This window comes from Lepisosteus oculatus, chromosome 14, assembly GCF_040954835.1.
Source record: "Lepisosteus oculatus isolate fLepOcu1 chromosome 14, fLepOcu1.hap2, whole genome shotgun sequence".
Classification (NCBI taxonomy): domain Eukaryota; kingdom Metazoa; phylum Chordata; class Actinopteri; order Semionotiformes; family Lepisosteidae; genus Lepisosteus; species Lepisosteus oculatus.
The window spans coordinates 48,637,749-48,661,152 of NC_090709.1; the positions used below are offsets into that span (position 1 = coordinate 48,637,749).

The 23,404-nt window shown below is 47.0% G+C and overlaps 1 protein-coding gene and 6 non-coding genes across 7 annotated transcripts; 2 read left to right on the plus strand and 5 right to left on the minus strand.

Annotated features, from left to right (window-relative positions):
* Window positions 1–7,284: 7,284 nt before the first annotated feature.
* On the plus strand, window positions 7,285–9,716 carry LOC138242759 (zona pellucida sperm-binding protein 3-like). Its single transcript, XM_069198314.1, has 9 exons — window positions 7,285–7,898; window positions 8,000–8,115; window positions 8,188–8,294; window positions 8,374–8,548; window positions 8,626–8,743; window positions 8,941–9,041; window positions 9,122–9,195; window positions 9,367–9,549; window positions 9,625–9,716. The coding sequence occupies exons 1-9, from the start codon at window positions 7,341–7,343 to the stop codon at window positions 9,630–9,632; spliced, it is 1,440 nt and encodes a 479-aa protein (XP_069054415.1). The 5' UTR covers window positions 7,285–7,340; the 3' UTR covers window positions 9,633–9,716.
* Window positions 9,717–12,047: 2,331 nt separating this feature from the next.
* trnav-aac (transfer RNA valine (anticodon AAC)) lies at window positions 12,048–12,120 on the minus strand. Its single transcript has one exon. It is a non-coding gene; the product is annotated as a tRNA-Val (tRNA).
* A 109-nt stretch (window positions 12,121–12,229) lies between these two features.
* On the minus strand, window positions 12,230–12,302 carry trnaf-gaa (transfer RNA phenylalanine (anticodon GAA)). The gene has a single exon. It is a non-coding gene; the product is annotated as a tRNA-Phe (tRNA).
* A 1,024-nt stretch (window positions 12,303–13,326) lies between these two features.
* On the plus strand, window positions 13,327–13,398 carry trnad-guc (transfer RNA aspartic acid (anticodon GUC)). Its single transcript has one exon. It is a non-coding gene; the product is annotated as a tRNA-Asp (tRNA).
* Window positions 13,399–14,019: 621 nt separating this feature from the next.
* On the minus strand, window positions 14,020–14,092 carry trnav-cac (transfer RNA valine (anticodon CAC)). The gene has a single exon. It is a non-coding gene; the product is annotated as a tRNA-Val (tRNA).
* A 1,340-nt stretch (window positions 14,093–15,432) lies between these two features.
* trnav-aac (transfer RNA valine (anticodon AAC)) lies at window positions 15,433–15,505 on the minus strand. The gene has a single exon. It is a non-coding gene; the product is annotated as a tRNA-Val (tRNA).
* A 109-nt stretch (window positions 15,506–15,614) lies between these two features.
* Window positions 15,615–15,687, minus strand: trnaf-gaa (transfer RNA phenylalanine (anticodon GAA)). The gene has a single exon. It is a non-coding gene; the product is annotated as a tRNA-Phe (tRNA).
* Between the last annotated feature and the right edge of the window lie 7,717 nt (window positions 15,688–23,404).

Genomic DNA, 23,404 nt, shown 5'->3' on the forward strand with positions numbered 1-23,404 from the left:
TGGTGTGTTAAGAGAATGTGATAACCACTACACTGCGCAAGGTGGGTAGGGGTGACTTGCAGAGAGTGTTGAACTTCGAGAAAGGACTCTCAGGAATATATTTCCTCATTCTGAAGAGGAGATTTTCTCCATTTCTGTAGTCTGACTCTTTTGCTAGAGAGCTGTAGAATGTGGAGTCACCTATCCAGCTCTGGGAACAGTGTGTAGGTAACAGGTTTGTAACTGCCGGATGAGCACAGTAAATTAATACAGCAGAATAAACACACTGTGAGTATTTGAAGGGAATTAACAATCTTTTATGTCTCGCCTTGTTCAATGCTGCTGTCATTTCTGTAATATTGTGATTATCACGTTCATCACACATGCACAAGATCCCCTGTTTGAAATCGGGCAGAAACAGGTGTCTTTTTATCTTCTCACATTTTGCACTTCTGCCAGCGTTTTATGGATCTTGTTTTGTCTTATTGCAAGAATTCGAATTTCTTGTGTCATTCATGATCACATCAAACAGCCAGCAGATCATGTCATCTTTCAGATAGTCATTCTTATGCTTCCTAAATTTCCTAGAGACAGGTCTTTTCAGCAGAACTGACAAACATGGCATAGCAACCTGATAAGACGAGGTCCTAGAAGTCACTACTCAGTCAGTTACTACTGCCGAAATGCAAGCCCTTACTCCAGCCTGAAGAAGTTGATCCTACATTACTCATGAAGAAGATGTATCTACCAAACCTCAGAGAGCTGAGCTGGATCACTCCCCTTCTGAATGACGTTGCAGTAACACTCTACCACTCCTCTTCGTGCACTCATGCTGGAACTTTGGGAGGCTACTGCAGACAGCAGAGGTTGGATCATACACGGAGGTTGAAATAGCTCAGCTGAGAAAACCTTAGACTGATGCTCTAAAGGTCGCTGGTTCAATGGCATTTTGGTTTTGGCATTTTGTTTCGTTGCGCCATTTGTTCCTCTCTGCAATGCCCTGTGTCCAAAGTCACACTTCCCTTTCTCAGCCTGAATCCCAAACTAGAGTCTTTGTGTCCTTGAGTGCCTCTTTTACCGACACTGATGAAGTACAGAAATAACTTAACATGTTTTGCACTCCTTACGGTGTTTTATGGTGGGACCTGTATTTCTCTATGAATTTCCTTAGTGACAGCCCATTTGTTTTCAATATATTTCTGGTGAAGTTATTACATCGGTCTCCCCTGGTGGCTTGTTTTCATATCCCACTTCTGACAATGACTTTTCTTATGTCACTTTGATGGGAGTACAATTGGAAAAAAAACTAAAATGTGTGTAGTTGTTTCCATATCAAACCGGTCTTCCATTTTATACAGTATTCCACAGGAGTGAATCAATTCCTTGTTTAATTTTGCAAATGACCCTGCTGTCAAAAAAACTAAATTCCCATGTAGCCAAGGAGTTGCTGAAAAGCAACTTCACTTTGATGTTTTGTGTTGTTATAACTAATTCATCTCCTTTTTAAAAAATAGATTTCTGTAGAAGAAAGGTGTCTCACACTACAGTTTAAATTGTAAACAGGTCATAGAAAAAGCTCCTTAGCTCCCTGTCAGGAATCAAACCCCACTCTCCTGTATGACAGGCAGGGATTCTCACCATGGTTAAATTGCAACCGTAATAATATTGACAACATTAATAAATGCATATATAATTGAAATTGAAAACATATCTAACACAGCATCTTTTCTGGTTATATACCACAATGCATTGCTGATATTTGTTGTTTGCCATTTAGGTTAAATACTGTCATGTTTTTCTCAGCAATCGTCTTTTGATGCGTAAGTATAAATAATGATAATACTATTTGAATACATACAGGTCTTAATATTATTTTGATTAAAAATAGTACGTTAATAAGCAATAAATGGCATATAAAATAGTGTGAAGGTGAAGATCACGCAAAATCAACTACAAATGTGGGAATTTTACATTTTTAGGATTATAAATTGCATGTAGCACATTAGCAACACTACAGTGATGCTAATATAACAATAGTGTAAAAAAAATCCTGACCTAATTCCTTACAAATGCTGATACAAAATGGGAATGATTTCAGAGTTTCTGGGATTGGGTCTCCTGATAGAGATCAGAGATGAACTGAGGCATGTGGGAAAGTGTACAGAACTGGTGAACTCCCAATTCCACATCAAGAGGCTGAGCACAATGGAAGAGTCCTGTACACACAAGTGAGTCCTTGACAACATGGACAATCAAAACCTACTGGTATGATATTATATTCTCTCTGTGGTGTAGAAAATATTCACTACTAGTATTATAGGTTACAGATAGGTCATTATATGACAGCTTACATCTGATTAATAGGATCCATCTCTGGCATACATTCTTATTTTTAGTTTATAATGTATAATCTTGCTAATTTTTTAATGCCAAAATAAAGTGTTTTATAAAAAGCTTCATGTTCTAAGAAATTACTACAACTTTTGAACTTTGAAATATTGCCACTTTGTATTCTAGGACTTAACAAATACTGCAGAAAAGTGGAGTTAAAATGTGAAAATGTGTAATGGGTATGTCTGATTAGTTGATTAGTGAAGATCCAGTAGTAAAAATAGCTTCTAATATTATTTCTAATATAATATTATTTCCAGATAAACCAACTTTGGAGAGTAGGCAACAATGATTTCAAAGAAAGTGTGTTCACAGTGTTGTTAAGGTATTGCTTATAGATTTTTTAAATGTTTTTACATTACATTTTTACTTTGATCAAGTTAAAATATCCACAAAATTTAGCTTAAAGATACCTTGTTAACCACTGAATTTGCAAGGTGTAAAACTGCTAAATTGTCTTTTAAAATCTAAGGATTACAGTAGTACATTTGATACTAAATATTTGAGTAAATAAACGTTGAGTGAAAACTCGCTTGAGAAATGTCTAAGCTCAGTCATAATTTGATTTTCAGACTTAAGACAAATTAACTGATGATGGAATTCAACTTCGCTGGCACAAACCAGAAAGATCAAAGACAAAAGAGGTGCCTGGGAGACACAAATCTTTTTAGAGCAATTAAAGGTACTCTTATTCTATGTTGTACTTTCAAACTTTGGGTACTCTTTAATTAGGACAGACTTTATTGCTCAATTACTATGATGCAAGCTAAACTAAATACACTGATTAAGCTTTGATCTTAGTAAACCTTAATGGTTCTTTTTTGAGATTATATTCAAGAAGAGATTAATCATCATTTGTGGATCATTTGTTCATTTGTTGGAGAACTTGACAATCTTTGACAATTATTATTAAATGAGCATTATACAAATGTGCGTTGATATTTTTAATATGTACCTTAATTGTCATATATATAAACACAATTGGTTTGATATGGATGTTCATTTGAAGGATTTGAGGAAACTATCAAGGATCGCAGAACAACCAAAGATACATTTGGGTCTCTGCTATTGGTAAAGATGAAAGAGTACCGTAAGTGTGAAGCTTGCATACACACGAGAGAAAAATCAGTTTTAATGCACTTCATTAAACTGAAGGTGTGCTTATCAATCGTGCATAAAAAAATACATAGCAGAGGATGGTTTCGATCCATCGACCTCTGGGTTATGGGCCCAGCACGCTTCCGCTGCGCCACTCTGCTGACAGCTATCATAGTGTGATTCAACACAACTGCTCTACCTTTGCTTTCTAAAAGTGCGCCCGAGATTAAAAGTTTCAACGGCAAACGCAGACGTCACTTTGAGCACTTGGTCTTTTATAGTACGAATCATCACACGCTGCTCTACATGGGCGTGTCTTCAAGATCGTTGAGAACCAAACCTTCTGCTTTCCGAGGCAACTGATTCTTTCCTTGTTAATTCACAAATCTTCAATGAGAATCAGTGAAACGAAAACCAAACACATGTACACACTCGCGTCCTAGCCTGAAAGAAAAATGATGGAAGCATTTGAGGAATAATAAGAGTAGTCTGAACAGCTCCAGTCTATCAACTGCTCTACAAAGTGATCGCTACTTCCACGCCCAGTTTATAACACTGAAAATGATTCAGGAAGCACAGCAAAGTTCTAAAAGCAGTGGTTAAAAAGCGTCTAGATACATAAAATGACATTTTCTCAAAAGTAAAATCTTCAGCTTTTAAATATTGTCATCCATATATTTTCGTTTTTCTCTTTTTTACATAACACGCTTTCGAGAAATAGACTGTCTTGTAATGAAGGGTGCATTAGAACATGTGTATCTACATAAAAATCGGGTTTATGACTTTTGCGTTATTCAGCTTTCTTAGCGCTTGGGTCTCGATTCAGATATTGCAATAAAAGCAACAGGGGAGTAAGTTTTCCTTTTCTATATCAAAGGTGATCTGCTCACAAGGAAGTATAAAAACTTCAGCGTTTACTTTTTGAAGACCTCAAATTGTCGAAACACTATTGCTTCATGAGCTAATAAGTAAGGTTTCTGAGCACGCATTGTATTACTAATGCTGTTATTAATAAACAAAAAGCTTAAATTCACATAATGGAATTTGGACGGCTCAAAGTAGTCTATTTCTTGTACAACTTTACTTGCCCGCTGAGTAGAGTTTAAAGCAACGGCAGCAGAAGTAGCAGTAATAGCAACAACGTGGTTAGAGTGTCACAATACACTCTGTTGAAGCTGCTACAGGCTCCGAATTGCTGACATTGGCTGTGATCTTCTTTTTTCAGGTTTCATGAAATTCTTCACATATTTGAAATATTTTATTCGGGTTCGCCTAATACACGGTACAAACCGTACCTGCAGCAGAACGATGGGGCACATGAAGCCGTTTTGTTTATCGGTTGTAAGGATTGAGGAGCGTACTACAAATCGAGCAAGCGAAAAGAAAATTAAACAAGAGTCACTTTTTGTATTGCTAATCCATTGTGCTCTGCTCGTCTAGGTTCAAATCCCATCCTTGTCATGGTTAAGGCCTGAGACGTGTGTATTTTTCCTAAACAGTGTTTGCATTCGTTTCCTCTTTTACTACTGTACTGGAGCAGTAATATGTCTAACATGGTAACACAGGCTGACAGCAGGAACATGTGGCCACAAGCTGCAGTACATTGGTTTGAGGGCAGCAATAACTTTCCTGTGGAGACAGGTGCGCCGGAATTAATACAGCTCTTTCGAGCGGAAAGGGTAACAAGAATTGACTTAAACTTACCAGTTATGTTCAATAGCTAAAAACACAAAACCAACCTCTTCAGTGGTTGAATCTAAATAACAGAAGCCAATGCTGCCATCAAGGGAAAAAAAAAAATCCTGAGTTATGTAGTTTTGAGACTAAATATCTGACTTTCAGTTTGAAGCGGTACAATGGATTCCAGGTCACATTCGTTCTTGATTCAGGATATATATGAGTGTGCTAATGGTTAAAACTGTGTTTACATGAGGTACAAGCAGTAACATTTTCATTGCGATAAGAAAGTCAGTCCGTGCGCATTTCTCAGCGTGCACATTGTCAGGAACACTAAACCCACAGTGCCAGCAAACCTTTCGATAGCCTGTAGGTACTGCCATTGCAAATGTAATAGGTTGTTCATACACACATATGATACAGTTACTATCTCGTAATTAGGAGATAATTTGGTATTTCTTATTTACGATAACTGAGGATTTTTTTTTCCTTGGTGGGTTTTTACGTTTTCTTATTTAGCGATTTGTGTATCAATCTTTTAACAATTAATTAAAATGCTAACAATATGTAAAATAAAAACAACAGCACCGTTAAATGCTGGGGAGACGGGTAGTTTTTTTTTTTCCAATCAGATTCCAATCTCTAATGCTGTGTGTGAGAGCTTGTAATGTAAGTTTCCTTTTCTCACATTTTCTGACAACTATTCCAAAGGGGCACCCTGTCAACTCCTTATACTTTTTAAAATGTCTGCCTGCATGTTTGATTTTTGTCGTTTTATTTAGAAAAAGTTCAATATTTATCATAACTAAAGAAAATTAGGATCACGAATAAAAAAAGGGGCTAAAGATATGAGTCGCTCTTGAATCAGAGCTGGGTGACACGGGCTTCTGTTCTGATATAGTTGTACGAGAAGCAGGAGGAATCACTTCTCTCCTATGGAGCATGAGCTGAATCAGGAGGGAGACATTTCCTATACTCGTGCATATGTCAACGTTTGACCTACATCGTAAAACTAAAACTAAATTAAAAACTAACATTAAGTTGTCAGAGACATTCATTTATATACGAACAAGAGACAAAGTAATAATTCTACATTAACTTGTTCTACACTGATCAGACTAATTGAAATGTATGAAAGCCCGTTTCCGCCAGGGAGTTACAAAAAAACGCGCTATGGTATCGCAGAATTCCGACTTAGTAACTCACAACTCCGACTTTATATTTCACATTTGCAACTTCGAAATAGCCCATATTTCATTGTCTGTCCTTTTGTTATTGTAACGGATTCGGGTTCTAGCTAGCAAGACCTGGGTTTGAGCCAATAGAGTGAGGCACGAAGTAGGGTGGGAGCGGCGAGGGCACAAGCCATAGAACCCGAATTCGTTACAATAACAAAAGGTCAGACAATGAAATATGGGCTTTTCGAAGTCGCAAATGTGAGAGATAAAGTCAAAATTCTGAGTTTTTAGGTCGCAATTCTATGATTCTAAGTCACAATTCTGAGATACCATAGTGCGTTTTTTTTACTCCCTGGCGGAAACAGGCTTCCATAGGTTCTCGGTGCTGCGAAGCAAAAGCAATCTCTGGAAAATCAGACAAATTATTATCAGATCATGTCAAAAGCTGATCAGTATTTCTTTACTGGAAAACAAAGAAATGCTTGTATTACATATTTTAATATGACATGCAATTACACATGAAAAATAGTAAAATTATTTTCATTGCGGTACGTGTTGATAGATCAGCCCCCTCGATAAAAGAAAGTGTGGACGGACTTGTCGCATGTTCCGTACTCTGTCTGACAGCGAGTTTAACACACTGTCCTCGTAAATTAGAAACTAATTGAACAATAAATTAATCTGAGCAAATTTTACACCTGTGGGTGATTTAATTCTGTCGAAATTACGTGGAACTCTTCCGCTGAGCTCAGATACACACGGGAAAGTGTGCAGGCTGCTTCACGGAGTCCCGCCTCAGACTGGAAGCAGGTTTTAATTAGACGCTGAGAACAATCCGGGTCTCTGTATGTAATTGATTGTGTTGATTGAGCGGTAGTGTGACCAGGTGTGGTAGCAGGTCCTGCCAGTATAAAAACCTAGTCACCGCGTTCATACTTTATGCTCTCTTGCTTCAACACAGTTTGGTGGTTTATTTATTTTACTTCTGTAGCAATTTAGCGGGACGTTAATTTGGTGATGCGCTCTTTTCTTTTTGTGCTGTGCCTGTGCGCAGGGGCCGGGCTCTCCGCACTGGTCTCCGCCGGGCCGGCTGGCTGGGACTCTCGGGAATTGGCGCTCCAGGCCGACCTCCCGGCTCCTGAAGACGCAGCCCAGTTGGAGGACTTGAACCTGGCAGATGCGCCCTCCGAAGACCTGTCTGCAAGCGAGAACGACTCGCAGTCCTTGGCTCCTGACTTTCGCCGCCTTCCCGTGTCCAGAGACGCGTACTCGCCCTACTTCGACAAGGAGAAGATGAAGCCCGAAGCCGGCAGCCGCCCCTTACCCGCCTATATCAAGAGCGTTCTGTTTCCTCCCCAGCGAGGGCGGCAGCCGGCTCGCCCGGCCATCGGGGGCACCCGAGGAGTGGCCGTGTGGTGCGACTCCAGCAGGATGTACGTGAGGGTCAGTCGGCTCCTGTTCGGCTTCAGCTGTCGGCCATCGGAGGTGACCTTGGGCAACTGCAGCGTCAGCCGAACCACACGCAGTTACTTCTACTTCATCTACGGGCTTCACGAGTGCGGCACGGAGCGATCGGTAAGGGGGTCTTCATCTACAGGCAGTGTATCGACGTGAGCTGTAGGGCCAGTGTCGGGGTTGCCTTTCCTGGGAATATCCCTTCCTCTGTGACCCTGCAGGTTGTCCAGGGCCGCCTGGTGTACTCCAACACTCTCCGCTATGCCCCGCCCTCCTCCAGTGCACCTGTGCATCGCTTCATTCCCTTCTCTGTGCCGGTCAAGTGCTCCTACAACAGGTAGGCAGGGCTCTGCTGCTGAGAAGCCGCTAGGAAAGTGTCCAGATGCCCCTCATCCCCTCTGTCCTGCAGGTTCCACTACTCCTACAAGGTTGGCTATGTCCCCACGTGGGCCAGGAGAAGGACCTTCTTCAAGGACCTGAAGAACAAACACAGCTTTGTGCTGCTCACCACCAACTGTAAGCTCCTTGAGTGAGTGGCTCCTCCTGCCTGCAGGGGGTGCTGTGTGCAGGTGTAATGCTGCCTCTCTCTCTCCAGCCCGCTGGGTCCGGCTCTCTCCTAAGGATGAGTACTTCCTGGGTCAGCCCATGTACTTCCAGGCCACTGCCTACTTTGCCACAGCAGAGCAGAGGCTGTACATCCACTCGTGTTACGTAACGGAGAAACCAGACCAGCACTCCCAGCCCCGTTTCCCCGTGATCGACAACTTGGGGTACGGCCCCTTCTGGGAGGGGAGGTGGGCAGGAGCCCTGAGAGCCTGCAGGGGTTCATCCTTGTCCTTGTCCCCAGGTGCATGGTGGACAGCAAGGCAGATGGCTGCCTGTCCAGGTTTGTCCCCTCCAAGCAGAAGGATGTGCTCCGCTTCACAATTGATGCCTTCCTCTTCCAGAAGAAGCTGTCCAGGAAGGTACTGCTCTCAAAGGCTGCTCAGCCTTCTTGCTCTACTGATCCATTGTCTGCTTTTCCATCCATGATCTAGATGTGAACCAGACTGTGGCAGCTGTAGTGCCTAGAGCTGCCAGCTTGCCTTCACTGATGGCAGAAGGTCCTTCTCTGTCCTCTATTGGCCTTGATCCCTTAATGCTGTAACCTTCCCTCTTGCAGCATGAAGTGACTGAGCTGTACATGCACTGTGTCATGGCTGTGGCTCCTGCTAAAGCAACACCAGGGACCAAGTCCTGCACCTACAACAGGGAGGCTAAGAGGTACTTCTGCAAGGAGCCTGCTGAGGGTGCTCTGGGACATGCCAGGTTTAGGCCTCACCTGTCCTCCTCCTCTCCTCCAGGTGGGAGGAGCTGTATGGTGACCATGAGGTCTGTGCCTGCTGTGAGTCCAGGTGTGCTGGCAGTTGGAATGAAGGTGGGTCTGGCTCTCTATCCCTTGTGGATGCATCTCTGCCCAAGAGACAACCATGCTTGGACAACTGAGGAATGATCCCGTGCTGGACAAAGGGACTGTTTAGATGAGTAGCATCACTGTGGGTCTCTGGGTATAGCAGATCCCTCACTCCTGGGTGCTGCTTGTCCACAGGTACCAGGAGCCTGGTGACCAGTAGTCGGGTGGCTGTGGCACCAGTAGAAGCTCCTCTGGATGTGGGAGCTGACTGGACTGAGGATGAGGAAGGAGACCCTCGGAGCTCCAGTGAAGATGCTGAGAGCACCAGTGAGGATGTGGCGGGAGCAGATGACTTTGGAGATGTTGGCCAGTGGACAGGTAGGGTCTGGCAGGAGGAGCTCCTGTAGGGGTGGTGTCCTGCAGTGTAGCTGGATTGTTCTCCTTCCTCCCCAGGTGCCTGAATGAAGGCTCCAGCCTGGCCCTTGTGACTCTCCTGCCTCCACTTGCCTTGTAATGGCAACATCTCAATAAAGCTGTGAAAGACCCTTCTGCCTGCCCTTGTTTCTTTATGGTTTATAGGTTTGAATGGGGTGGAGGAATTCAAGGGAAGTGAGACCCATTAATCAATGGAAGTATTTGTGGGGGTTCCCCTTTCAAGAATGCTTCCCGTATTGCTGCCAATGAGGACTGAAAATGGCTGGAGTAATAAAGCGTTGTACTGGGGGAAGATAGCTGCACTATTCCTTGGACATGTCATTGTGACTTTTTTACTGGGGGAGAGACAGAGGTGTTCAATATACTGGCAGTCCTCCTGTTTCCTAGAGGGGTAGTGCTTATGGAGTGTGAGTTGCTACTGTAGTGCCCAGTAAGAGTGAGATCTGATGTCCTATTCTAGGCTGCACAAACTGACTAAAAGAAACACAAGGAAGGAATTGTCAACAGGGGCTTGGTGTAAAGTAGGCCTTCCCTTCCTTAGCAGAGGAACAATTCTGGTGCCCAAACATCAGTGAATAAAGGTACAGTTAGAATCTTGGAGGTCTTGTCTTATGGGTGTTGGTTTCACAGTATTGGACAGTCACGGGAAGTATTAGGATTGAAACTGGAGATCCCAGTACTTGATCTGGAAGACAGGTGTTCACAACCACCTCTACCAGCAGCACAGACTGTGTAGATTGAGACTGAATGCTTACTACACAAAGCCTCTCCCCTGTTTCAGTGTCCCATGTCATGAATTTCAAGTGAATCCTAGTCTCCCGTTGTGACTACCTATAATTTGCACAAATCCTGCTGGTCCACTAACACTGTTAATTTTTAGCCGTACTGCAATGCCCTATTAAAGTTTCAAGGATTTAGGATAAACTATTTTATATAATGGTTCCAAAGGTGGCTTCGCAAAGCACTTGAAATAATTACAATAAGAATACACAGGATAACACAATTCCAATAGACAGAGGAGACCATGGATGGTGGTACTAAGGAAAGTAGAAGCAGAGGGGTAAAGAATGGAACCAGTTCAGTAAAGGCTCTTCTACAGAACAAGGTGTTAAGTCTGAATTTGAAGGAGTTTAGGGAAGGTGACTCTGGTATCCTTGGGGAGAGAGTTCCAGAGCTTGGGGGCATAACAGGCGAAGGCCTTGTCACTCATACAGTGTGGATGGGCGTGGGGGACAGTTAGGAGACCAGAATAAGAAGAGCGAAGGTTCTGAGGTGGGGAGTAGGGTGATAATAGATCAAACTGCTACTGAGGTGCAACTGAAATGTGACGGCATGTTCTACAATTTATGCAAGAAAGGGTAATGTTAAGCTTTTATGGACCGTTGGTACAACAGCAGTGCTCAAGGATTCATTTCTAATATTGAGGACAATGGGTTATATACCCATCGTTCTTACCAAAGGATCAGAGACCTTTTGCTATATAAAAAGACTCCTTTCCACCACTAATTTATACAGGTTTGGTTCATTTGGGTTTTATCAGTTAAACATTTAAGTGAAGTCATTGTCCTGCTCGCGGCCGAGCCCGACACACGGTACCGTCTGGTTTCTGTCGCTGGGCGCTCACCCTGCGGTCCATATGGGTCCTAATGGCCCAGTATATGGTAGTGCCAATTTCCCTAAGGAAACAAATACTCCACATTAGTCTGAATGCCACATTCTTCATTGGTCCCATTACATCACAGAAAAACAAAACTACTCACTCTTTAATCTCGTCTAATCCAAGATGCACCGAATATCACAGTCTCCTTTTAACACGCGTGCTGTGATTCCTCTATGTAGCAGAAATGACAACCGAGGAGCCGAGAGATTATTTCAGCATTTCACGTCTGAACGGAAAACACAAACGACTAACTTGGAATGACTTGCTTTTGACGCTTTTCAAAGCGTTCTTTGTGCACGACGACTGCGCCACCATGCAAACTACATAAATATGAGAAAACACGCAAGAGAGTTGTCACTCAGAGTGTCGAAGGGTCGATGTATACTGGGGCTCAGTTGAAATGCAACGTCAGGACTTTTCCGAATTATGTCACACGAAGAGAGCACAGCCCTTTCCGCCCTGCCGCGTGTGTCTCGGTAACTCGCTGTGATCGTATAGTGGTCAGTACTTTGCGTTGTGGCCGCAACAACCCCGGTTAGAATCCGGGTCACGGTAGAATAGGGGCGTCTGCTTTTACTACTCGCACGAATGAAGGCAAAAAAAAGCCAATCGACGTGAACGAACGGCGCTTTACAGAGGAGTACTGCCTGACTGGATCGTTGATGATACAGAAGGAACGTGCGTTTGGTACAAGAGTGCACGAAGGCACCGGAAATACATTGGGAACAAATGACCGGTCGCTCAAGACCTCTGTGAAGTACAGGAGCGTGCAAAACGAGGCTGTTTCCACCCGGTCTCGAACCGGGGACCTTTCGCGTGTTAGTCGAACGTGATAGCCGCTACACTACGGAAACCTGGAGGGACTGCTGCTGGTGTCTCGCTTGCGTTTCGGGCTGAGAAAGGGATGCGTCACTTTAGGAAGGTGGCGCTGGAGAGAGGAACAAAGGGCGCGATGAAACAAAATGCCGAAACCCGGGATCGAACCAGGGACCTTTAGATCTTCAGTCTAACGCTCTCCCAACTGAGCTATTTCGGCAGTGCGCAACGCCCACAGCCACCTGCTCCAGCCTTCCTGTGTTGTGGCATGAGCGCACCAAGAGTAGCGGGAGAGTGTTGCAGGAACGTCACTCAGAAGGAAAGCCACCCAGCTGCGCCCTCTGAGCTCTGTCCAGCGCATCTTCCTCGCATGGACTCCTGCCTGCGACGGGCAGGAAACAATTAGCAAGAACAGAACGACACCCCATGGGTGTCTCATGACCGCACCTTAGGTTGTGACACGTGCAGGTGTGAGGGGTTGCCGGGCTACTTTGGAGCAGAGCTTGGGCGGAGGGGGGGCGGGAAAGCAGACAAAGAGGTGACACCTCAAGGTCTGCACGATCACAGCTCTCCGCCGCCCCAGGCTTCCGCTCGATAAGCTACTGGACACACCCGCCCCTCCTCACACAGACCGTGGAAAAGCCCCCGAGTGGGAGGGCTCGCTCTTCCTCCCAGGAGCTCTTGGACACGACGCCCAGACAGGGCGCGGGGAGCCGCCGCCTGCAAACACGGCTCCAGGCAGGACTCCACTCCGCAGGAGCCGCAGAGCAGAGGAGATGAGGGCAGCTTAGCTCCTGTGCAGAGACCTGAGCTGTTGTTGCTGTGGATGCTGTCTTTTCTGCACTCGGGGTAGGAGTGAATGTTGAGTTGCCCTTAGAAATGAAGCAGAGCACTTCAACGGCACGGGTGTGTGTGTGTGTGCGCCCTGGTGATTCTGGGAGACAGATCGAGCCTGGGCTAAAAGAGAGGGGGCTTAGCCCTCTTCCATTTGCTAGTTCAAAGTTGTACAACCCCTTTGTATCTGCTAGGCGGCGCAGTCGTCGTGCACAAAGAACACTTTGAAAAGCGTCAAAGGCAAGTCATTCCGAGTTGGTCGTTTGTGTTTTCCGTTCAGACGCGAAATGCTGACATGATCTCTCGGCTCCTCGGTTGTCATTTCTGCTCCGTAAAGGGATCACAGCACGCGTCGGCTTCCAGCATGCTGGGTCGGGACACGATGCCGGGGGTTGGAGTGAGCGATGTCTTCCTCGTTAGTATAGTGGCAAGTATCCCCGCCTGTCACGTGGGAGACCGGGGTTCGATTCCCCGACGGGGAGTAGCTTTTCTTTCACCTCCTTAGAGAAATGACTGCCTTTCACTTCTCTGTTTTCTTTCACAGCGTCGTGCACCTTTTCATTGCTCTCGCTTTCAGAGCCTCCGCACGGCAGTCGACTCGACATCAGGAAGCACATTGAAGTGAAAGCAGGAAGCGCTGCGACATGCACTGTGCAGATCCCGCCACACTAAGAGGTGAGTGGGTCTGTTCGATGCACAAAGAACGCTTTGAGAAGCGTCAAAGGCAAGTCATTCCGAGTTGGTCGTTTGTGTTTTCCGTTCAGACGCGAAATGCTGAAATGATCTCTCGGCTCCTCGGTTGTCATTTCTGCTCCGTAAAGGAATCACAGCACGCGTCGGCTTTCAGCACGGTGGGTCGGGACACGATGCCGGGGGTCGGAGAGAGCGATGTCTTCCCCGTTAGTATAGGACCTGTCACCTGTCCCCACCTGTCACGCGGGAGACTGGGGTGCATCAGGACGCGCCTTGAAGTGAAAGCAGGATGCGCTGTGACATGCACTGTGCAGATCCCGCCACACTAAGAGGTGGGTCCAGTGGGTCTGTTCGATCACAGCGCTAGGCGAATCCCCAATCCCCTTTTGTGCCTGGCGACAAAAGATGTCTGTTTCCGCCCGGTTTCGAACCGGAGACCTTTCGCGTGTGAGGCGAACGTGATAACCACTACACTACGGAAACGGTGGTAAGACGTGCCCAGCGGCCCAGCGCTGAGCTTCGCCAATGCGATTTAGCTGCTTCCAGTGCCTTTATTGGAGTGCGCTGATGGACCGTGCTCTCTCTCCAGAGACCAGCACGCCTGTCATGGACGGAGCAGGAAAGGCGGCGCCACATTCTACAGCCCTCTCCACGCAATCGACGAAATCGGGCTACTGAAGTGGAGAAAATCGCCTCTCCAGAAAGTGCAAATATCATCTTGGAGACTATAAATCCTATTGCCGAAGGTCAGCCCTGTCTACCAGAGTAACCCTCCCACAGCGATGATCAGCTCGTCTCACACGCGAGAAGTTTCGGTTGGAAACAAGCGCCCCCTCTTCTCGCACGTTTTGCACGTTCGAGTAGTTTTAATGCGGCTCTTTCGTACACGGTGCTGATCTTTTGGAAAGCAGGAGACAAAACCGAGTCGAACCGCCTGGGTGAAAACCAGGAACCCTAACCGCTAGACTATATGGCAGCGAACAACCATGCTGTTCCCGGCATCATGCAAGCAAACTACATAAATATGAGAAAACACGCAAGAGAGTTGTCACTCAGAGTGTCGAAGGGTCGATGTATACTGGGGCTCAGTTGAAATGCAACGTCAGGACTTTTCCGAATTATGTCACACGAAGAGAGCACAGCCCTTTCCGCCCTGCCGCGTGTGTCTCGGTAACTCGCTGTGATCGTATAGTGGTCAGTACTTTGCGTTGTGGCTGCAACAACCCCGGTTCGAATCCGGGTCACGGCAGAATAGGGGCGTCTGCTTTTACTACTCGCACGAATGAAGGCAAAAAAAAGCCAATCGACGTGAACGAACGGCGCTTTACAGAGGAGTACTGCCTGACTGGATCGTTGATGAACGACAGAGGCCACTCCGACCTCTTCTCGGTTTTCTTCAATGACTTACTAAGGATCTTCTTCACATTCACCCATGCAGGGGAAGCCAGTTACACCAAAGCAAACGCAGGAAAGTGCATTTCAAGCAGAGACCAGGAGGGACTTGTTTACACCGAGAGTGGGCGGAGAATGGAACAATGCGCCCAGCCCTGTTGGTGGAGCCGATTCTTGATGAGCTCTTGGGCTCACTAAGAGGCCCCCGCTGGATGCTAATCTTTCTGTTGTTCTTGCAGGTCCTGCGCTGCTTTTGAGCCGACAGAGCTCGACCTGGTCTGTCGGCACAGCCCAATTGCAAATGATCGGCTCCGCGTACAGAAGGAACGTGCGTTTGGTACAAGAGTGCACGAAGGCACCGGAAATACATTGGGAACAAATGACTGGTCGCTCAAGACCTCTGTGAAGTACAGGAGCGTGCAAAACGAGGCTGTTTCCGCCCGGTCTCGAACCGGGGACCTTTCGCGTGTTAGGCGAACGTGATAGCCGCTACACTACGGAAACCTGTAGGGACTGCTGCTGGTCTCTCGCTTGCGTTTCGGGCTGAGAAAGGGACGCGTCACTTTAGGCAGGTGGCGCTGGAGAGAGGAACAAAGGGCGCGATGAAACAAAATGCCAAAACCCAGGATCGAACCAGGGACCTTTAGATCTTCAGTCTAACACTCTCCCAACTGAGCTATTTCGGCAGTGCGCAAAGCCCACAGCCACCTGCTCCAGCCTTCCTGTGTTGTGGCATGAGCGCACCAAGAGTAGCGGGAGAGTGTTGCAGGAACATAACTCAGAAGGAAAGCCACCCAGCTGCGCCCTCTGAGCTCTGTCCAGCGCATCTTCCTCGCATGGACTCCTGCCTGCGACGGGCAGGAAACAATTAGCAAGAACAGAACGACACCCCATGGGTGTCTCATGACCGCACCTTAGGTTGTGACACGTGCAGGTGTGAGGGGTTGCCGGGCTACTTTGGAGCAGAGCTTGGGCGGAGGGGGGGCGGGAAAGCAGACAAAGAGGTGACACCTCAAGGTCTGCACGATCACAGCTCTCCGCCGCCCCAGGCTTCCGCTCGATAAGCTACTGGACACACCCGCCCCTCCTCACACAGACCGTGGAAAAGCCCCCGAGTGGGAGGGCTCGCTCTTCCTCCCAGGAGCTCTTGGACACGACGCCCAGACAGGGCGCGGGGAGCCGCCGCCTGCAAACACGGCTCCAGGCAGGACTCCACTCCGCAGGAGCCGCAGAGCAGAGGAGATGAGGGCAGCTTAGCTCCTGTGCAGAGACCTGAGCTGTTGTTGCTGTGGATGCTGTCTTTTCTGCACTCGGGGTAGGAGTGAATGTTGAGTTGCCCTTAGAAATGAAGCAGAGCACTTCAACGGCACGGGTGTGTGTGTGTGTGCGCCCTGATGATTCTGGGAGACAGATCGAACCTGGGCTGTGGTTTAAATGCTATTGGTTTTTGAACAGAATACCCTTATCCCAGTGCATTGTGCCACATTAAATAAACGCACGAGAAAAAGAGATTCAGAACGCAAAGCTGTGTCAGTGTTCTGTGTAAAAAATCGGTTTGAACATCACGGGAGCTGTTTTTAATAAGCTGCTGAGTAAAGAATATTGTAGCATTTACAGGTTCTTTTCAGAACAAAGGACGAGTGGAGACGCGATTAACAAACAAGCGCTTTGTTATTAATACTTACACTTTGTTATGAACACTACCATTAAAACTACCAGTTGTACTCTCACTAATGTTAAAATGAATACACTAGTAGTAGTATTAGTTGCTGCCCGTGACGTCACATACACTCTCTGTGACGAATGCAAGACACTGTAGCGGCGAGACTTAATAATAAGACAGAATTAAGTGTTTCTGAGCTTTCCCAAATTAGGCCTCATTTCTCTGTTCATCTCTGTGGTGCAGCCACAGAGAAACCATTCATGCAAGGTGATTTAAGGTCCAAGGACAGCTCCCAAAGGGGGATGCACTTAGCTAAGCCTGGCTATCATGATCAATGGTCACCCATTGGCGCCTATCTGTCTAGGGAGTGCGAGATGGACATCTGGACTGCATTACTAAGTGTCAGGACTAAGTGACTCATATCTCACCTTGATCAACCAATCAGGGACCGGTAGGGCCGAGTAACCCACGTGGGACTCTGATGCCCATGGAACTTTCAGCCAATCAATGAGCTGAAGTTCCTCCAGGTAAAAACAGGCAACACAGAGAGCCTGAGAGATTCAACAAGATTCAGCAAGATTCTAGAAGGGATTCTGGAGACTGTTCTAAAGGGAATTCAAAGGAGAATTCCAGGGCAGGACGGCCCAGGAGCAGAAGGCTCCCAAGGGCAGGACATCCTCGCAGCGCGCCTCCTGACCATCCTGAGACTCAGCCCGGACAACCACGGAACGGCCAGTGTGTCCGAGTGCCAGAACTTTCCTTTGTTCTAAGAGTCTAGAGTGGAGGTTGCCAGAGAGTAACCAGCAGCAGGCCTCGTGAACAGGTCGGAACTGTGGACAGCTGAATCACTATTCAGAACTAGCTCTTCATCAGGAACGAACCGGTCCTCTTCCTGACTTGCTGGGACCCACAGTCATCTTTTCTCCTGTGCACAAACTTTGCTAGTTAAAGCCAACAGTGAGCATCAGCAGCGCACCGTCGCAAGCCGCACAGCACAGCCTGGCACCGAGCCAGAGAGCGCGGATTGGACAGCAACGGCCTGCAACTGTTTCTTTGTGCCCACAGGAGATCTGAATCCCCAGAGATTGGATGAGTATTCAACTTCAATGCATTACATTTCGAGAATTCAATTGTTATACAAACCAGTTGATATCAATTTAATTCCTAAGAGTTATGTACTTGTTTGAGTATCTAATGTAGAAGTTGTAACCAAGTTCACTTTACGAAACGGTCTTAATGAATGATATACTGAACGTATGTCCTCTTGATATGTGTAACACTTTGTAACTGATTGAATATATATCTTTTGTATTCTGATAACCCTCTCGATAAGATCTGTTAGGTTTATATGCATATTCTATGTATTAATAAATGTATCCTCGTGTATTAGTACCTGTGTGTGCGCGTTGTTTGAGTTATGTCGCATGGTTGGATTCTAAAGCCATCAAAAGAATCAACTTTGTGATTTACTGCTACAATTAATAATTGTCTCAGTAAATGCCCAAACCCTACAGAACTGGTGCCTTCAGAGAGCCACTATGATTACATATTTGGCGTCCCTGAAACGGCTATGAACCGGCTTAATCTACATTATTTGGCGTCTCTGGCACGGGCGTGGCAAGACTGAAATGAGTCAACCAAGCGGAATAATTCAATATAAAACGCCGCGGGTTTCATACACGACAATACAGTGTGCTGAAAGCCGAAAGAAAAAGTTCCCCTTGCTCTTTAAGCAGTGCTTGATTGTTTTGTGATCATTTGCGATCTACCGGGTTGATTGCATACTTGATCTTGTGGTTTTCTGTGGTAAAACTGTGATTTCGTACTTAAAAGTAATACTCTTTAAGTTTAACGATGGTTGCTAAAAGGTCTGAATTCGAGTCGCTATTAAGCACTCTCTCTAGCAGCGACAGGTCTGACCACGATCTCTTCCATATCTCCGTCAGCGGAGAAGCTAGGAGAATAAATCTCCATTCTCTGAGAGAGCTAGCGAAGGACATAGAGAGATTTGACCCCGCAGTGTCAGAGAATAATATCGAGAGTTATATTCAGGACCTCAGGTATAACCTGCAGTACCTGCCAAACGCCACAGAACAGGAGAAAGTGTTTCTGGTCAGGAAAACTACCAGCAGAGCTGTACATGAGTGGATGGCTAGGCAGATGAAAGAAGTCTGTAATGACTTTGAGCAGCTTTGTCAAGCACTTATCGAAGAATACAGTGCGTTTATTGACCCGACTGCTGCGATAGCCGCCGCTCTTAACATTAAGCACGAGAGAGCAGAGTCCCCTCGCGAATATTACGAGAGACTTAGGCGAACTTATTTTGCAGGGTGAAATGATGAGGGTTGCAAAAAGAACACACATTTCAAGGGTTTATTCATTGTGAATCTCCACCCATCAGTCAGAAAGATGATCTTAATGCATACAGATGCACAGACCATGAAAATGACTGATATTAAGAGATTCGTGCAGAAGGCCTGGGAGTATGATGTCCAAAGTCGCTCTGAGCAAAAAGCTGTTAAAGCGACTGTGTTCGCCGTCAGAGCCAGCAGGGTTAATTCCCCCCTGCTCGAAGGAGCACAGGCTCCTGAGCTGGCTAAGCCCCGTTCCAAAGCACTCACACAGGACCGCACCCAGCGTCCTAAGTGCCATGAGAACACCGGGGGAGGGAAAGGGCTAGAAAAGGCTGAACAAAAGGATTCAGTAGCCGCCCGCCTGGCCAGGCTTGAACAAGCTTTATTAGGACAGGGACAACCGCTCCCCAAGGCTGCCGGAAGCGTGAATGAGCTGATACTCTCCACTGGAGGAGGCGGAGACCCGCCCCCTCTCCCTCCCTCAGTCTATCTGATGAAGCGGAAGGGGTCCTGCCTGGATAAGGTCAGCCACTCCCAAGTAAGTGCTGACTCCACCCCTGAAGTCACAGAGCAGGCAGTAAAACGCAGAGGAAAAGCAAGAAGCTTTTACCTCAAGGCTGCCATAGGAGATGTCTTACCCAGTGAGACACTGATTGACACTGAGGTTGAAAGGTGTTTGAAGTCACACGGCAAGCTCAAACGGGTAGAAAAAGAAAAGGGCATGCGACTCAGAGAGGAACCTTTGGTGGATCACCAGAAAGGCAAGGTGTGGAAACAGGTCAAGGCTCCTAAGCCTTCTGTACAGAAGGAAAGGGGGGCCAAGAGGCAGACTGTGCTCACACAGTGCCCACCAAACACAGAAGCCTATGCGGAGATTCCTTCTGTTCCCTCTGGACAAGAAATAAAAATATTTCCTTGTTCCCCAGATATACAGGGAAGTCGTGTCCCGGCTGAGGTCCCAACAGCCTCCCTGCCACAGGAGCGCTGCTCCGAGCAGTCGCCTGATCCACCAGGTAAAGCACACCCCTTTTACATCCCTAAAGAGGAGCAGATCTCCCCACCTGGCGATGAAAAGGAGCTTTCCCTGTACACCCTGGCACCCAAGAGGGGTCAGGACCACCACCCTGCAGTGGTGGAAGGGATCCAGATGGCAGGAGAGCAGGTTGGTGATGTAGCCCTCACCCTTAGCCCTGAGAGGTCCTCTATTAGTGAGGATCTGCTTGAGCAGCTGTCACAGGGCCACCGCCAGGAGCCCCTGGTGCAACATTCACAGGTTAGACAGGAGGTCCAGCTCGACGCTGAGACTACTGCGCTGTGGACACACTTGATCCCAGATGCCGATTCCCTCTGCTTTGACCCAGGGAACCTGCAGTCAGGTAACATTATTTCTCACAACTACCAGGTAGTGAGTGAGACTGACCTGATTGTTCCTGCCTCAACGGCAGGGTTGCCAACACACCCAGTCCCCCAGAAGGGACAGGGAATGAAAGCCGAGCCGGTTTTCTTACAGCCACCAGCTCAGTCTGTCAGTCTGAGTCTGACCAACAGTGGTTCAGCCAGACTGGAGCTGGATGGTAAAGTCACCCGCCTGCCAGTGCAGGACATCGCAAAGAGGGGTGTCAGAATCCCCGCCTGCACTGACATGGGCCTGGTGAGTGATAGTGAGTTCAAAGACAGTGAACTAGCTATCGCACTGCTGGGGCAGCTCCCTGAACCCCTAGCGAGGGAAGGGGGGAGCGAGCTGGTGTCCTACACCCATGCCCAGCGAACGATTGTAAACATGCCGATAGAGGGATTCCTCAATCAGGAGGTGTGCAGGGTGGACCTGAACAGTGAGAATAGGGTAACAATCCCAGATCACTCAGGTGCTCCAGATGACCACTCAGCCGAGGGTCAGGCATGCTCCACCGCTGCACCGCCCCCTGCAGGGTTCCTAGAGCACAGGCATGAACAAATCGAAAAAGCAGATGCCCTGGAAACGGAGGAGCAGCATCAGCCGCTGCGTCAGATCCCCCCAGATTTCCAGGATGTTGGTGCCCAAGATGCCACAGGGCATACTGAGAAAGACACCATGTACATGCTGCGCCAGCTTAGAAAGGCAACAGTCACACAGAAGGAGATGACTGGGATCAGCCACCCGAAAAGACTTTTGGGAGGACTGATTGCTGCCACCACTGTTGTGCATTTGCTATTTCTGGTAGGTTTGTGTGCTACTGGCACTCTCACCCTGACTGCCCCAAGAAGGCAGGGGTCAGAGATGCCAGAGGGTAGTGACAGACTGTATCGACAGCAGCAAAAGTTGGAAAGCTTAGGGAAAACCCTACAGGCAATTTCCTATGCAACAGGGTTAAATCTTATTCCCCAACCAGTGGACATGATTGTTGGTGTTATACAGTGGGTTTATGCTTGTGTGCAACAGGCCAGAATGTTGACACAAGACCTGTTAAGGGAGTTTAGTGCCACTGTAGCCAGTCTAGCCATGGCACAATTCCCAACCCACTTGATTCCACTCTTCTCAGTAGAGGAGTATGTGACATTAACCCCATCGCTCATAGCTCACCCAGAAGGCAAACCAAGATTGAATTCGGTTCCAAATCTTGAGATGGGTATGGCTACCAAAGCTATCCATTGGCTGTGTCTAAACGATTCACCAATGAAGGGTGTAAAGCTACTAATGGGCAGAGGGAGGTTAATGAACCCCATGAAGAGCAGGTGGGAAGTAAATGGCTGGTCAGCACACCACATTTAACTGACACTATGACTTGTGACGGGCATGATACAGCTACCACAATGCAGCTATCTAACCAATAGTTTTCCTGTAAGTTCCCGAGGAGGCCATAGTACAGCATGGTAACTTAACACTGTACGGTCTGGAACCAGACAATATAAGACCAAACTTGAGGTCTAAGATGCCTTCAGGTGCCACACTATTCAATTGGATAGAAATCCAAGAAACAGTAAGCCCTGAAGAGGTACAGGTAGTTAGTTTGCTTTAATGGAACAAACCTCCAAACCACCCTAGCAGATACCCAACACAGGTGTTGTGGTTTATCGGGGGCTGGGAACAGGAACTGTTGTTATAGTAACACTACTGTCAGGTAGCTGGATCATGACTGACAGTGTACTCTGAATGATGTACTCTCACATCAAGATGTACTCTGGGTAGCATGAATGAGTCAAAGGTAGCATGTCAAAAGAAAGGAAGTGACTTCTCCCCAAATATCTACCACAGAGGTATCAGATATTGACAGTGAACTTCCTGATGTGTAATTCCTAGACTGAGATAATGTCTCCTACCGTGTTTATACATACTCCAGATGTTATTCATCCTGTTTGTATCCAATGCTGGTTCCGGTATGAATTCTCGAGGAGTAATGTAGACATTTAAGATTAGTGTTCTAATGGCAAGGGACATCACTTAACTCTGTTTTGTTTTGAAGGCAACAACGCCTCAGGACCTCGTGACCTTCAAAAAGGGGGGATATGTAGCGGCGAGGCTTAATAATAATGCAGAATTAAGTGTTTCTGAGCTTCCCAAATGAGGCCCCATTTCTCTGTTCATCTCTGTGGTGCAGCCACAGAGAAACTATTCATGCAAGATGTTTTCTTTTGATAAGGACAGCTCCCACAGGGGGATGCACTAAGCTAAGCCTGGCTATCATGATCAATGGTCATCCATTGGTGCCTATCTGTCTAGGGAGTGCCAGTTGGACATCTGGACTGCATTACTAAGTGTCAGGACTAAGTGACTCATATCTCACCTTAATCAACCAATCAGGGACTGGTAGGGCAGAGTAACCCACGTGGGACTCTGATGCCCATGGAACTTTCAGCCAATCAATGAGCTGAAGTTCCTCCAGGTAAAAACAGGCAACACAGAGAGCCTGGAGTTTTCAGATTCAGATTCAACAAGATTCTGTGAGAATTCCAGGGCAGGACGGCCCAGGAGCAGAAGGCTCCCAACGGCAGGACATTCTCGCAGCGCACCTCCTGACCATCCTGAGACTCAGCCCGGACAACCACAGAACGGCCAGTGTGTCCGAGTGCCAGAACTTTCCTTTGTTCTAAGAGTCTAGAGTTGAGGTTGCCAGAGAGTAACCAGCAGCAGGCCTCGTGAACAGGTCGGAACTGTGGACAGCTGAATTACTATTCAGAACTAGCTCTTCATCAGGAACGAACCGGTCCTCTTCCTGACTTGCTGGGACCCACAGTCATCTTTTCTCCTGTGCACAAACTTTGCTAGTTAAAGCCAACAATGAGCATCAGCAGCGCACCGTCGCAAGCCGCACAGCACAGCCTGGCACCGAGCCAGAGAGCGCGGATTGGACAGCAACAGCCTGCAACTGTTTCTTTGAGTCCGCAGGAGATCTGAATCCCCAGAGATTG

What these genes read in the sequence shown, in the direction of transcription:
- LOC138242759 (XM_069198314.1), top strand. Translation starts at nt 7,341, where the DNA reads ATGCGCTCTTTTCTTTTTGTGCTGTGCCTGTGCGCAGGGGCCGGGCTC. An exon ending in CCCGTGATCGACAACTTGGG is followed by an intron (nt 8,549 to 8,625) that starts GTACGGCCCCTT and finishes CCTTGTCCCCAG; the next exon opens with GTGCATGGTGGACAGCAAGG. An exon ending in TGCTGGCAGTTGGAATGAAG is followed by an intron (nt 9,196 to 9,366) that starts GTGGGTCTGGCT and finishes GCTTGTCCACAG; the next exon opens with GTACCAGGAGCCTGGTGACC.